General features: G+C 44.3%; 1 protein-coding gene across 1 annotated transcript; it reads right to left on the bottom strand.

Annotated features, from left to right (window-relative positions):
- Positions 1-1117: 1117 nt before the first annotated feature.
- On the bottom strand, positions 1118-5372 carry LOC141332911 (guanylate-binding protein 4-like). The gene is made up of 9 exons (XM_073837873.1): positions 5198-5372; positions 4996-5123; positions 4661-4770; positions 3536-3726; positions 2738-2980; positions 2603-2643; positions 2174-2386; positions 1969-2071; positions 1118-1560 (listed from the first exon to the last, which is right to left on the bottom strand). Exons 1-9 carry the CDS (start codon positions 5370-5372, stop codon positions 1118-1120), a joined length of 1647 nt encoding a protein of 548 aa, XP_073693974.1.
- Positions 5373-15357: the final 9985 nt, after the last annotated feature.

The following is a 15357-nucleotide window of genomic DNA, read 5'->3' as shown; positions in this document are numbered from 1 at the left end:
GTATTTACCTTAAGTAGACGATGAGGAAAACACCATGTAAGAATGTATCATTCAGTTTGTTGTTGCCGGCAGCACATAGTCGTAATGAATCGTCTTCATGAACTCTTCTGTTGCTCTTTACACCTGCAATCTTACTGCTGATGAAACTTGATCCGTTGTGATTTTGCTCAGACAGAGAACAAAATGATGATGTGTCGTTGTTTTGCTCTGAGGAGTTCTGAGCCGAGCAACAGCTTCGCCCATGTGACTAAATTTAAAAAATACTGCTGTATACCGTAAAATTTAACAGTAGCTTGCAATTAATAAATTGTCCCTCAAATTTATCCTCATTCACAGTATACCACTGTATTTACGTAAAACGGTACCTTACTGTAGGAAAATTCCTGTATTTTTACAGCAATTTTTTACAGTGTAGATATACATAATGCTTATAGCTTTATTTCATTTTTTTTATTTTTGAAATTTAATTTTTATTTCCAAAACTTTTATTAAAATGGTTTCAAGTTAAAGGATTTTTTCACTCAAAACTTGTTCTTCTTTAAAGAGTCATTATTACTGATAAGAATTATTGTTTAATACCGTAAAACTGTAAAACTGTTATATTTTCTGAGATGATTATCATACCGTGAAAATCTCATACCGTTACAACCTTAATCTCACGTTTCAGTTTACATAATTTTGTTTGTTTGCCATTTTGAAGTAAATTAAATACTTTTTTCATTACTAAAATCTTGTAGAATGAGTAAAATGAACAGATTTTAGATATTCAATGCAGTTTAGGTTATGCCTTTATGAAGCCGATAGTGCCTGTATTTGTTGTCGTATGCTGCAGAGACCATGTTTCAGGTACCCAGAGGTGTATTATTAGTTTGACCAGTTGTTATCAAGTGAGCACAAACCACTGGATGGTGCGACTAACCAGTCAGAATCAAGTATTCCAGAGAGATGTGTAATAAATGAGTAATAACACATGAAGAATTTATTTTAGAATTATTTAGCAATGTCAAATAAACATGTTATAATGATGGATAAAATCCATAGGGCAGACTAGACAAACAAGCTTTTGAAGTGAAATTTATAATTTCCTGTTTAATGATGATCACAGAGTCACAGAGAATCACAAGATGCAACAAGCATCTAAAGAGAGGGGATTCCTCTGCTGTATGGCCATCATCTGTTCTCTGTGCTGCTCCATCACCATAGCCATGGTTTCCTCATGTCTCTTGTTGGAGTTTTCTAACATCAGTGCCAACTCTTTAGCTCTGTTAGTTTCAGCTTCAGCGCTCCGTCTCTTGAACTCTTCAATCTCTTTGCTCATCATCTCTGCCTTCTCCTTAAAGCCCTTCTCCAGCAGATCAGTCTTCTCCCTCAGTTTACTCTCCATGGCACGCTCAGCGTCCTCTATCTGAAGCCTGATTGCTTCTTCCATCTTCTCCTTTATCTGCCTCATCCTCTCTTCATTACTCTGTCTCTCTGTTTTCATCTTCTCTTCTAGTTGTCGCTGCTTCTCCTCTTTAGCTTTAATTTCCTGCTTCAGAAGGATTGCATTCTCTTTTTCCTCTGCTCATTTATTGACAAAAAGAGAAAGAAGAAAACAGATGCTTTAAAGACAGATAAAACACTCAAATCATGATACATTTAAGGTTTGTATTTTACTTAAAACTGTAAAGTTACAAGTATTGGTCTTATCACACTGATCTTTATTCACAATAATAGTAGCATAAGTAGCCTTTCTGGAAACTAAACCCTGGACTGAAGATGTTGTCTGAATAAGATTATTTGTGCTCTGAAAGTAAAACTATTCCTAGACCCTTGAATCTGCTTCTACCATTTGGTGCTACTTGTAGCCGTGTTTGGTGGTTACATCACTCTGTTCATTGCCTAAACCTTAAAGCACTATTTTTCTCAAGTAACTTAGTAAGTATTTGCAAAAAGGAAAATTGGTATTTTATTACTTAAAATTCTTACCATTAATCTTTTTCTCCCTCTCATTCAGTTTCTTGTCAGCCTGCAGAATGGATTTAGAATCCACAGACTTCTGCTTCAGGAACTCCTCTAGGACCTCTTCAGCCTATTGACATACACATATACAGAAAAAGATATAACATAATGTGGCAAAAATGATAATGATAGGAGTGGTCATGTCTTGTGATGTTGTGAATAAGGGCATAACCTTGACTTCTTTATTGGTCTGGCTGTTATATTTCTTCCCAATGTCCTCCAGATCATTGCAGAAGAGATCATAGCCACCAGGTTTGGCATAGAAGCCCTGCACAAACTTTTCCATCATTGGTGCAGAGAGGGATGACAGGAGATCCTCACATCGTCTTTTTGAAGCTTGCTCGTTTTGGCACAGGTATCCATCAAAGAGTTTATTGATATTGTCCTAAAACATAACGTAGCAAATCAGTAGCAGAAAGGTATATGAGCTGCTGAATGCTGATGATGTGCTATCACTCACATAATCTGATTTAAATGCAAGTGCAAGTTCCCATTCGAAAGTGAATGTCTCGAGTTATGCATGTAACCATGTTTACCTTAAAAGAGGACACTGTGTTCCCTTGCCATGGTTCAGGTATTTCTGGGCATACATCCTTCTGACATGTATGGTGTCCACATACGTTTTTACCAGATGACCCAGAACTTCAGAGAAAGAAAGAATTAAACAGAGTTATTGATAAAGGTATTGATAGATAGTTTTCTGTATGCACATGCAGACTTTTCAAATTCAAATCACCTCTTCCAGTGACCGTGTGTCCATCTTTCAGCTTCTTCACACGGCTGTCATGAAAGACAAACTTGCAGAAATTATCTGTGACCTTCAGGAACTCAGAGGAAAGGTCAGCAGGATCTAAGCTCTCCAGGCAAGACATTTTGTCCGGGGTAGTTGGCGAGAGGAAAGTGAAGCACTTCCTGGAAGGAAAGTATTTTTGGATGCACTCCCTGGGAAAGTTGTACTCTATCACAGTTCTTGAAATGCCTAGAAAAGATGAGCACATTTTCTAGCTGATCTCAATTTTAGAGAAGAACATGTCTACTGTAGGAGTGTAGCTGGTTGAGCTAGCAGACATAAGATGCTGAGGCATAGGAAATAGTAAGCTTGAGTAAGCAGTAAGCAGTTAGTAAGCAGTTACAGTATACTGCAAAAAAAGGCTTATCTTGTTTAGTATTTTTGTCTTGTTTCTAAATTAAGTGCCATTTTCTTAAAATAGACTAAATTATCTGCCAGTGGGGTAAGTAAATTACTTTTGTTTTAAGAACATTTTACTTACCCCACTGGCAGATAATTTTACTTGTTTCCAGGGAGAAAAAAACCCCTAAATTAAGCACATTTAGCTTAAAACAAGACTAAATACCTTATGTCGTTTTGCTTATGTAGTAAATGCATCTTTATTTAAGAATTTTTAGATATTTTCATTAGAAACAAGACAAAAATACTAAGTAAGATAAGCCTTTTTTGTAGTGTAACAAGAGCTAGTTGTATTAGTGATTATAAGGACTCTTCAAATAACCTTTTGCAGTATTTTTAAATTACCTCGTTTCAGCTTCAGAGCAAACTCTAGGTATTCATCCTCTGTTACATCTTTGTCATCGATCTTTAGCTCCAGTGTGAAGTCCCTCACAGCCCAGATGAAAATAGGGAAGAACTTCACAAACTCGCTTGAATCATCAGCATCCTCATCTGATGATTTGACCTTGATACACTCAGTTAGTTCAGTAACATATCTGACCATTTGTTCAGGCATGAACACAAAGCGACTGCAACTCATGATGCATAGTCTAACAAAACAAACGTGTAATTCCATGAGCTGATAAGCAAATTCACAACACCAATACTTTTGACTTATGATGTAGACTTAAATCATGACAGTAAATAAATAAATCAATAATGTAATTAAGTTGTTACTTTGAATATAATCTAACAGTGTGACTGAATTTACATTTCTATTTGTGTAATTCCAAATTCTGGAATAAAAAAGTGGGGTCCATTATTAATAAATGCATAATAAATGTATTTGAATTAAGTTCTAAATATTATAAATATTTAAAAAAAAACATTTAAAATTTTTATGAAACATATACGTGTAATATGAAAGAATTCTATGGAGTGAAATGTTCAGTCCAAATATGCAATTGCTTTTATAGGGGTTTATAATGTTGAGCGGTGTGTAATGAACAAAATCTGACAATTTAATTATGAACCGTTGAGATAAGTATTCCTGCCGACTCACAATCAAAAATGAGTGGAGCAGGAGATGTACAGCTAAAAGTCACTATCTACTTTTGTAGTGAACACAACAAGGCTTAGAGTTGGGTTTTGCGATATGTGTTGATGCATACCAGCACATGCTGTATTCTGGATTATTCACTGCATCAAGTTGGAGTTGCACATGGAATAAAAAAGTGCTCAATGATTTCTTAACACGTAGACACATTATTTATTATACAGGAATGTTATGGTAGATAGTGAATAAAAACGTATGTGTTTGACCTATTGAAATGCATATAATTTTGAATTAAACAAATTTAAACAATTGTATTTGTGACAAAATAATGTGTCAAAGCATAGAAATCAATGCCTTATAAAAACTATGTTACCACTTTTAATGCTGCACACACACAGGTATATTTAGGTATCTATAAATGGTCAGAAGGATACTGCAGATCCATTACAGCCTTGTTGTCAATCGTCCCTCGACTGTTGTACACTAGAGTGCTGCTGAGTAACACAGCCAAACAGAAGATGTGGGTGTCATGTTTTGGGTCTCCCTGTGAGAGAAAAATATATATATATTTAATTATCAGCATCACCCATTAATGTTTCTATTTGTCCATTAAGTGTCCTAAGTGGGACATTTATTCAGAAGTTCTCCATCTTTAATCATTTACTCATAACTTGTTTGTGCATTATCTCTGCTTTGAAAGTGAAAGTATTCTTGGACTCATAAAACTGCTTGTAATGCTAGTTGTGTTTCTTGGTAGTTTTCTTGTCACCTTATTCACGTCTCCGAGTCCCTCTGTGTCCAGCAGCACTAGCGTGGTTTCTGCTTTAGTGGGATGGGGCACACACCACATCCAGATGCCCTTTGTCTTGGACTCAACTGTGCTGCCCAGCGCAAACCCTGATAATGACAATAAATTTTGTGGATGTAATGTCATTCACTTGAACTGTATGATGTTTGCAATGAGTGCTAACCTGTTTGTTTTCCAGCGAGACGGTTCATCAGGTAGGACTTCCCGGTCCGGTAGAGCCCCACCACGGCCACCACCACCACCGGCTGCTGGATCTGCTCTAGGATCTGTAGCGCTGACTGCTGCACACACAGCTTCCCATCTGAGTGTCTGTCAATGAGGCACACTGGCTTATCCATGGTCACTGGAGACAAATCTGCCAACAGATACGCACATTTTTAACACAGGTATTAAAGTATGTCTTTCCGAATTATGCATTAGGAAACCCATGTAAGACTTACATTATTAAAAAAATCCACAATGTTTCATACTGTCACAGTCATGTCAGTTATGTACTTGGTTTCTCACAATGAGTACGTTTACATGGACAACAATATTCCGATTTTAACGCGATTAAGACAATACTCTGATTAAGAAGCAACCATGTAAACTGAGATTTTTGATTAATTTAATCCGACTAAAGTCATAATCGGAGTAAACACAAATCGAATTAAGACAGGTGGAGTATTCCTATTTTAGTCGCATTATGGAAGACATGTACACACCTTAATCAGACTATTCCCCTTGTGTAGGACTTTTCGCCACATTTTGTGACAGGATACACACTAATGCTGCGTTCCAGGCAGGTTTTTGAGCTCGTAAATCACGTGTTCAAACCACGACTCAGGACTTTGTAGCGTTCCAGGCAAGTCACGCCAAGCATTTATTATTTTTATAGTATTAATAATTTGATTGCAACGTTATATTGTCCTAAACTCAATTTTTCCACTGTGTGCCACTGAACACCGCACCCCTAGAGGCTTTATTGTTGTTTCTCGGGCTATGTCACGTCAGAACTCGGAACTGGGAGTACGTCGTCGATCTAGTACGAGTTCACGGGTGGGAATTCATGGGTTTGAGTGCCGTTCCAGTGCACTTTCACGGGTAGAAGTTTGGAAAAACACGGGTAACGGGTTGTCTGGAACGCGGCATAACGTTCTCAGTTGGTTGCGCTTTGGTTTCATTTTTATTTCACTAGTTCGCTTTTGCATATAATAAACAGCGTAAAAGTTAAGCGTGTTTGGCGTGCTGTCCGGGAGAGGGCTCCGAGCTCGGTAGTCATTCCCGAGCCCGGGGCACTCCCCCTGCCCAGGGAGAGGGGTCCGAGCTCGGCATTTGGCCCGAACCCAATAGCGCTCCCCCCTAGCTGGAGGTGAAGAGAAATGAAAAAGGGGGGGTGGGAGGGATGCTGGAATCAGAGATAGCTGAAGGTAGGACTGCTTGGTTATTTAAAGGGACTGTAGTAATTAGATAGGGAGAGTGATTGGATAGGGAATGATTGCTGATGATGAATTGGCCGTGTTAATTATCTGCGCGAGCTCCTCCTGAAATTTGTTAATGAAACATCACTTCACTAGTTCGCTTTTGCATATAATAAACAGCGTAAAAGTTAAGCGTGTTTGGCGTGCTGTCCGGGAGAGGGCTCCGAGCTCGGTAGTCATTCCCGAGCCCGGGGCACTCCCCCTGCCCAGGGAGAGGGGTCCGAGCTCGGCATTTGGCCCGAACCCAATAGCGCTCCCCCAAAGTGCAAAATAACTGCAGGACAGCAGCCAGATGACCCCCCAAAAAGCTTAACTTGGCTGAAGGGATGCTGGACGTTTGGAAGTAGACAGAGTGTGGGAGGAGCTTCTGCGGGCATTGCTAGAGAAGAAGCATTTTGCGGGAGTGAAACTTGAGGCAGGTGGAAATTATGAATGGTGCTCTTGAGGGAGCGGGCATAGCTGTTGCGTGGGGAAAAAAAGGCGGTGGCTGTAGCGGGGCTTGCATTGCTGCGCTTATAGAAAATAAGCGGGGGCTTCAACGAGAGCCATGCGTTGCAGGGTGTGAGAGAAAAGCGGGGCGAGCACTGCTATGCCGAGCACTGCTGTGCGTAAGAGGGGCTCCAGCGGGGGCGCGCATTGCTGCGTGTGTAGGGAATAAGCGGGGGCTTGAACAGGAGCCATGCGATGTTGAGCGTGACGGGAAAAGCGGGGCGAGCACTGCTGTGCCGAGCACTGCTGTGCGTAAGAGGGGCTCCAGCGGGGGCGCGCATTGCTGCGTGTGTAGGGAATAAGCGGGGGCTTGAACAGGAGCCATGCGATGTTGAGCGTGACGGGAAAAGCGGGGCGAGCACTGCTGTGCGTAAGGGGGGCTCCAGCGGGGGCGCGCATTGCTGCGTGTATAGGGGATAAGCGGGGGCTTGAACAGGAGCCATGCGATGTTGAGCGTGACGGGAAAAGCGGGGCGAGCACTGCTGTGCGTAAGGGGGGCTCCAGCGGGGGCGCGCATTGCTGCGTGTATGGGGGATAAGCGGGGGCTTGAACAGGAGCCATGCGATGTTGAGCGTGATGGGAAAAGCGGGGCGAGCACTGCTGTGCGTAAGGGGGGCTCCAGCGGGGGCGTGCATCGCTGCACGTATAGGGGAAAAGCGGGGGCTTGAACAGGAGCCATGCGATGTTGAGCGTGACGGGAGAAGCGGGGCGAGCACTGCTGTGCGTAAGGGGGGCTCCAGCGGGAGCGCGCGTTGCTGCACGTACGGGAATAAGCTGGGGTTTTAACGAAGGCAGGATGTCCCAAGGAAAAGGGGCGCAAAGGGGGTGGTTGAAGCGGCTTGAGATGGCGTGGACGGGGGTGGGCTGGCGGTAGAACGGGTTGGCCGATTAGGGTTTGGTGGGTTTCCTTGATGAAAGCGCGGTCTGATCGGATATAGCTTTTGAAAGCTTCCGATGTCCACCGGCCGAGCGCTTGGATCTGCTGTTGGGAGAGGCCTTTTTGCGCGGCTGTGGTTGCTGCGCCTATGCGGAATGAATGGCTGGAGAAATTGTCCGCTGGAATGCCGGAGAGGAGCAAGATGGATTTAAGGTGCTTTTGGAACCAAAAGCGTGTGGCGGGGCGGTTGGAGTCGTCTGTAAAAAGAGGGTCGGAGGGGAGTCTGGATTGGGATTTCCTGAGCTGAAGGAAGGCAAGGAGGGTTTGGAAGGGTTGGAGGGGAGATTGAAGGTTGAAAATATATATGAAATGGCCTTTCTTAGTTTGGTCTGTCTTACTTTGTTTAATGAAGTAAGAGATGGTTTCACCGTCTAGAACTGCTAGATCGGAGATGGTGGGGTGGATGGCTGGGTTGAAGCCAGATGTAATGGCGAGCTCAGAGCATCTGAGGAAACCGAAAAAAGCCAGGATAAACATTGCGTCTAATGTGCGGGTGGTATGGATAGAATGGTAACCATTACGGAGCGTGGATATGCATTTGGTCAGGATCTTAAGGGTGATGGGTTGTCTAGGGTCTGGGCGACTGGGCTGGGTTTTTTGTATGCCTTTGATGAGGAGGGATGTCTGGGAATTGGAGATATGGGGAGAAGGTGAGCCGAATACCAATTTGTGAAAAAATTGGACTCCGCTTAGGTATCCTTTGATGGAACTGGCTTTGAGGTTTTTATTGGAGTTGAGATGTGAGATAAATGAAGTGACAGTGAGCAGGGAAAAATCGGGGAAAGGTAAGCTATAGGCGGCGTGGAAAGTTTTAAAGCATTTCCACGCTGTAAGGTAGGATTGGAGAGTCCTGGGGGAGACTGCTTGGAGAATGGAGTCGATGGATGCTTCGAGAAGAGGCCTTAGGGGGTGGTTTATGGGAATATCAGTTCTGAATAAGGAGGGACTGGGGTTGGGAGCGGGTCCGCTTCTGGAGCCAGCGATCTGAATTTCTGAAAAACAAAACGAGAGAGGGAGTCAGCGATTTGATTCTTTGACCCGGGGATGTGTTTTGCAGTTATGATAAATTGGTCACGGGCTGAAATCCAAATCAAACATCTGAGCAAAGGCATGAGTACGGGGGAGTGGGAACGGCCTTTGTTAATGCAGTGCACGGTAGCTGCGTTGTCGTATTGGACGACGATGCTGGTGGCGGACCATTCTTTGCCCCATAGGGAAGCTGCGGCCACTAATGGGTAAAGCTCAAATAGTGCTGAGGATGATAGCTGGAGGGGTAAATTTGCCAACTCTGGAGGCCAGGTAGAAGCGAACCGGCGGCCCCGGAGGAAACCTCCAAAGCCAACGGAGAGGGCGGCGTCGGTATATAATTCGATATCAATTGGGGAAGAAACCAAATTGCTGTAAAAGAACGATAGCTGTTCCACTGTTTAAGGAAGGAAATCCATAAGCTGAGCTCCTTGCAGCAAGAATCAGTTATGGAAATGCGGTCCTCAAGGGCGTGGGCGGAGGAGGAGAGGGAGAGGAGATGGGAGACAAAGGGGCGGCCTTGTGGGATGATGCGCATCGCGGTATTTAGATGACCCAGAATGGATAGCAGCTCGCGTTTTGTACAGCTATAATTTGTTAACAAAGTGGAAGCTACTAGAATTGTTCTGTCAATCTTTTCTTTGGGCAGGGAAGCCAGGAATTTTTGGGAATCTAAATTGATGCCCAAAAATTCGATGGAAGTGCTAGGACCCTCGGTTTTGTCTTGGGCGAGGGGAATCCCGAGCTCTGAGAAAAGCTTTGGGATGTCAAGAGGTGTGCGGCTGGGACGGAATCTGGGGGTGAGATGATTAAGAAATAGTCTAAAAGATGAATCAGATAGGGTAAACTGTAATTGTTGGAGAGGATCCAGCAAATTGCCTCCGACGGCGTGTCAAAGATTTTTTTTTTTTTTCTTATTGCTTTTGCAACCAAATGTGAGGTGGACGGCGAAATAGAATTCGTTTTTCCAGCAAATGCCAAATAAGTGCCAGAAATCTGGGTGGATGGGCATAACTTTGAAAGCAGAAGTAAAATCGACTTTGGCCAACCAAGCGCCGCGACCTGCTTTTTTAATCAAGGTAGTGGCTTGGTCGACGTCGTGATAGTGAAGAGAAAACTCTTCGAGTGGAATGAGGCTGTTAATGCTAGGGAATGGGGAAGTATGCGGAGATAAAAGATCAATTATGAGGCGTTTTTTGCCTGAGAATTTTCTGGTGGCAACGCCGATGGGGCTGACTCGGTAGATGCTAAAGGGAGGAACAGAAAAGGGGCCTATCATGAAATTTGAGTCTATTTCTTTTTAATTAGGCCGTCCACTATTTCGGGTTCGGTGAGAGTGGAGTGGAGATTTGGGCAGATGAGGTTTTGGGAGGGGAAGCTCAGGACGCCGGGGTGGAATCCATGTGTGAGACCTGCTAGTATCTGGGTCCTGATGGAGTTGGAAACTGGGGGAGGTTCCTGCGCTAAAGCGTTTGGCGGGGCTGGAAGGGGTGTGGCTGAGGCCAATGAGAAGGGAGGACGGGCCTGAGGAGGAGGGAAAGTGGCTACCGGGACCGGTAGTGGCGGTAAACCTGAGCTGCGGCCGTCTCCTGGGACGGAAAAGAAGGGGGGAAAGAGAGGGGGAATGGCGTGCGTCGGAGCCTGCGAGGGTAGAGGCATGCTCGCGCTGGGGACGGCTCCTGGGGCGGAGGAAACAGAAGGGAAGAGAGGGGGAATGGGGAGCGCCGGTGCTTGTGGCATGAGCGGGGGAATGCTCGTGCTATGAGCGGAAGGCGGTGCTGCGGGCCATGAGAAGGGGAGAAAAAGGAGGGGCAAGGGTTGCGGACGGGAATCGGCTGCTGGACGTCTGGAAGATGGTGGAGACGGCGTAAACTGGCGTCTCGGAGCAGTGTTGTTTTTTGACAACCATCTTAGATTTAGTCTTATGGACTAAAATGCTTGTTAGTTTTAGTCCAATTTTAGTCGACGAAAGCCAAAAAGGTTTTAGTCTAGTTTTAGTCTAAAAAGGGGAAAAAGTCTTTTAACAAATTAATGTAGGTCGGTAAGTATTTTGCTGTTGGGTAGTGTCACTTGTAAGTTCTGAAAATAGCAGATCTAGTTCAACACAATGTGAGCTTCCGGATCGACTATTTTCACCAATAATTGCGATAAGGAATGTTTTAAAACATAAAAGACAAACAAGGATGGAATGCTAAAACGGCTTGCCATACTAGTATGGCAAAGAGTATTTAATGCTAAAACGGCTTGCCATAGCGGCATCAAAACGTTTCAGGTTTTGATTGGTATGCACAATAAGCAGAAATGTCATGCATTTTAAACGTCTGACGGACCACCCGTCTCATCAACGAAAACTCACGCACGTCTCGTCATGTTTTAGTCATCAACGAGCCATTTTTTTATCTCGTCATTGTCTCCTTATCGTCATGAAAAGTGGCGTCAACGAAATGATTTCGCCATCGTTGACTAAAACAACACTGCTCGGAGTGCGAGCAGCAGCGGTGCGTGAGGGCCTGCGGCCCCGTGATGCAGCGGCGGGCTCGATTAGTGGATCCTGCGGAGCGCTGGTGGCCTGAGCGGCGACCTGGATGAAGGTTGGATGAGCTGCAGGTTTGTCTGTATCAGAGGAATAATCCTCGGAGGACGAGTGAATCTCGGACATGTTGCGGCGATTGGGAGTGCCAATGCTGGAATCAGAGATAGCTGAAGGTAGGACTGCTTGGTTATTTAAAGGGACTGTGGTAATTAGATAGGGAGAGTGATTGGATAGGGAATGATTGCTGATGATGAATTGGCCGTGTTAATTATCTGCGCGAGCTCCTCCTGAAATTTGTTAATGAAACATCACTTATTTCTATTTTGCTACAACATGGGCTTAATCAATGCTCATTGCTGATAAATAGCCTAGTTTGTTATCATAATTTTTAGTTTTATGGAAACGTTTTTAACATTCAACCCCCTTTTTCATTAGTATAATTTGTAAGTATTTATTTTAATTTTGTGAACGGGATTTCCGCTATTGGAATGTCTTAGGATGCTTTTTACTTTTACTATCGAATTCATGATCTTGGTTTTGCTTGCATATATAAGGCTACACCTATCAATTTTAAGATTAAAACAAATTCTTAAAAGATGGATTTGTTATTTTTAATTAAACAGCATAACAAAAATAAATTAAAACTAGCTTATATAGCATTTATTAACAAAAACTAATAAGACGAGGCATGGACTCCATCACATGCTGTTATATGCCGACTAAACAATTTATTACAGGGCGCGCAAACACTGAGCAATCAAAATAATTAATAAAAAAAATAATAAAAGAAAGCCTCCAAAGCGTAATGTGAGGTAAACGGCAAAGATAACAGGGTTTTCAAAATGAAAACAAACAAAAAAAGTAAAACTAAACTGGCTTTCGGTGACTGTGCTTGCGTGTGTTTTTTTTCTTTTTCTTTTTTTGGTCCTAAAAACTGACTGGCTCTGAAACGCTCGCTGTATGGATCAGACGCTTTGGAGCAGCACAGCACGCACTCGCACAAATGCGACCACGGCAAATTTTAACTCACACATTCTAAAATATTTGTTGCATATGTCCAGTGCCACTTCAAGCTTTTGTAAAATTAAAACCCAAACATCCAAAAGTCTATAAGGAAGATGAACTGATAGCGTCGCGTGTGGACGCAATGATGTGTGTCATTAATCGATCTATGTACTATAACGTAAAACGGGAACATGAAAGGAATATTCTAAAAGCAACTCATGTAAACAGCTTAATCATATTATTGTCTTATTCAGAATAAGGTCATTAATTAGATTACTGGTGTCCATGTAAACGTAGTCATTGTCTCCCCCTGTCATCATGTTAACTTTGGTTTGGCCCTCATTATTCTGTTATCCCCGTCACCTGTGTCTAATCATTAGTCTCTCTTTATAAGTCTGTCTTTGAGTTCAGTTTACTGTCGGTCTTTATTTGATGTTATTGTTACGTGTGTGGATGTTCCTGCCTGTTTACTCGAAGAATATATTAAATATAGTGTTTATTCGTACTTTGTCTGTAGTCTCGTTCCGTCCAGCACCAACTCTTAACACATACATATATGCCACAATGTGTGGCTTTTGGTTGTAATTTTCAGTCAATGGCAACTAGAGAAGCAGTGTAAATGTACCCTAATTTCCTAGTGATGAAAAGAGGAGAAAGGAATGGGAAGGTGTCTGTGGACAAATAATGCTTCTTAAAGACCTGCATTTTTTCTTTAGCCCTGATGTCTTAGAGGCTTTTAGTAGACCACAGCTGTTTTATTCTAGATTATATACGACTAATAGAATGGAAGGTTAACACAGTCACAGTTAAGGGAATTAATTTATTGAACACAACAAATCCGGCTTGCACTATCCGTCTTGCACAACGGTAAATAACTGGTGTCACCTACAATTCAGTTTGTGCTACAACAAAAACCATCCCAACATCCTTTTTGTCACACCAGGCTAGCAGAGGGAGCTCTTACCCACACTGACTGTTGCTGCTCCCTCTGCTGCCTCTATGGTAACTTCCTGTTTATCAGCCATAAAAGCCAGCTCATCACACACACACACACTGCGAAGTATTGTTTTGCTCCAGCGGACTCTACCAAGCGTTTTCCCTTGCTCTCAGGTTTCCTAGTCTCCTTGTTGTTTTCCCTAGCCATAGTTCTGTTTTTGTTTTCCCAGTCTTAGCCATAGTTTTCTAGTTTCTTGTTTTCTTGTCTTATTGTTTCCTTTGGACTGCCCACCTGGCTTTGACCCACGCCTGTTTTGTTGGATTACGCTCTCGGATTGTCTTCGCTGTTGTTGTCTGCTGGTGTTTTCGACCCTGTCTGCCTGTCTACGATCGTCATAATAAAGCCTTGCATTTGGATCCCTACTCTCAGTCGTCCCGCTTGTTACAGAATACTTCGCCAAACCCGGATCCAGCGGCTTTATCCACCAGCAGAACTACCCTTCAGGATGGATTCAGCAGGAAGGTTGTCCGACCCCGTAAGTTTCCTCTGCTCCATTTCTCAAGATGGCCGTCCTATCGAATGTTATGTTGAGGAATTTATTACGTACAGTCACCTGGCACCTTGTGACGAATTTATGTTGAAGGAATGTTTTTGGAGCGGGTTGGACACTGACATCAGTTTGTGTTTACCCGAGGAGGACCCTAGTTGGACACTCGCACAATTTATTGATTTTGTCTTATTATATTGTGGATCTCCGTTCACTGTGGGAGTACTCGAAAGGTCACAACACAAGATGTCTGCCAGCCCAAAGCCACAGCACAAGATGTCTGTTAGCCCCGAGCCACGGCACAAGATGTCTGCCAGCCTAGAGCTACAGCACAAAATGGCTGCCATCCCAAAGCCCGTTCACAAGATGGCCGCCATTTCAAAGCCTGTTCACAAGACAGCTGTCCTTCCAGAGCCAGTTCACAAGATGGCCGCCCATCAAGAGCCCCTTCACAAGATGGCTACCTTTCCTGCACCTATTCGCAAGATGGCTGCCTTTCCAGAATCTGCTCACGGGATGACTATTCTTCCTGAGTCTGCGTTCAAGATGGTCACCCAATTGGACCCAGCTCACAAGAAGTCTACCACGTCTAAGTTCTCTCACAAGATGGCCGCCATCCCCAAGCCTGTTCACAAGATGGCTGCCACCCCCAAGCCCGTTCACAAGATGGCCGCCATCCCCAAGCCTGTTCACCAGATGGCTGTCCCTCCTGAGCCCGTTCATAAGATGGCCGCCTTTCCTGAGTCTGCACCCAAAATGGCCGCTCTTCCAGATCCTGCTCACAAGATGGCCGCCTTTCCTGAGCCTGCTAACAAGAGGGCTGCCGCCACTCCAGAGTCTGCACTCAAGATGGCTACCGCCACGCCCAAGTCTTCTCACAAGATGGCTGTCTCTCCAGAACCACTGCCCAAAATGGCTGCCACGCCCAGGCCCTCTCGCAAGATGGCCGCCACGCCAGAGCCTGCTGCAAAGATGGCCGCCACGCCAGAACCTGCTGCAAAGATGGCCGCCACGCCAGAGCCTGCTGCAAAGATGGCCGCCACGTCCGAGCCTGCTGCAAAGATGGCCGCCACGCCCAGGCTTGCACGCAAAAATGGCCGCCACGCCAGAGCCTGCTGCAAAGATGGCCACCACGCCAGAGCCTGCTGCAAAGATGGCCGCCACGCCAGAGCCTGCTGCAAAGATGGCCGCCACGCCAGAGCCTGCTGCAAAGATGGCCGCCACGTCCGAGCCTGCTGCAAAGATGGCCGCCACGCCCAAGCTTGCACACAAAATGGCCGCCACGTCTGAGCCTGCACGCAAGATGGCCGCCATACCTGAGTCTGTCGTAAACATGGTGGCTACTGCATCAGACCCACACCCTTCCATGGCCTATCAGAGGCTAATATC

This window comes from Garra rufa, chromosome 4 (assembly GCF_049309525.1).
Source record: "Garra rufa chromosome 4, GarRuf1.0, whole genome shotgun sequence".
NCBI lineage: Eukaryota > Metazoa > Chordata > Actinopteri > Cypriniformes > Cyprinidae > Garra > Garra rufa.
This window is presented reverse-complemented; position numbering and strand designations above follow the sequence as displayed.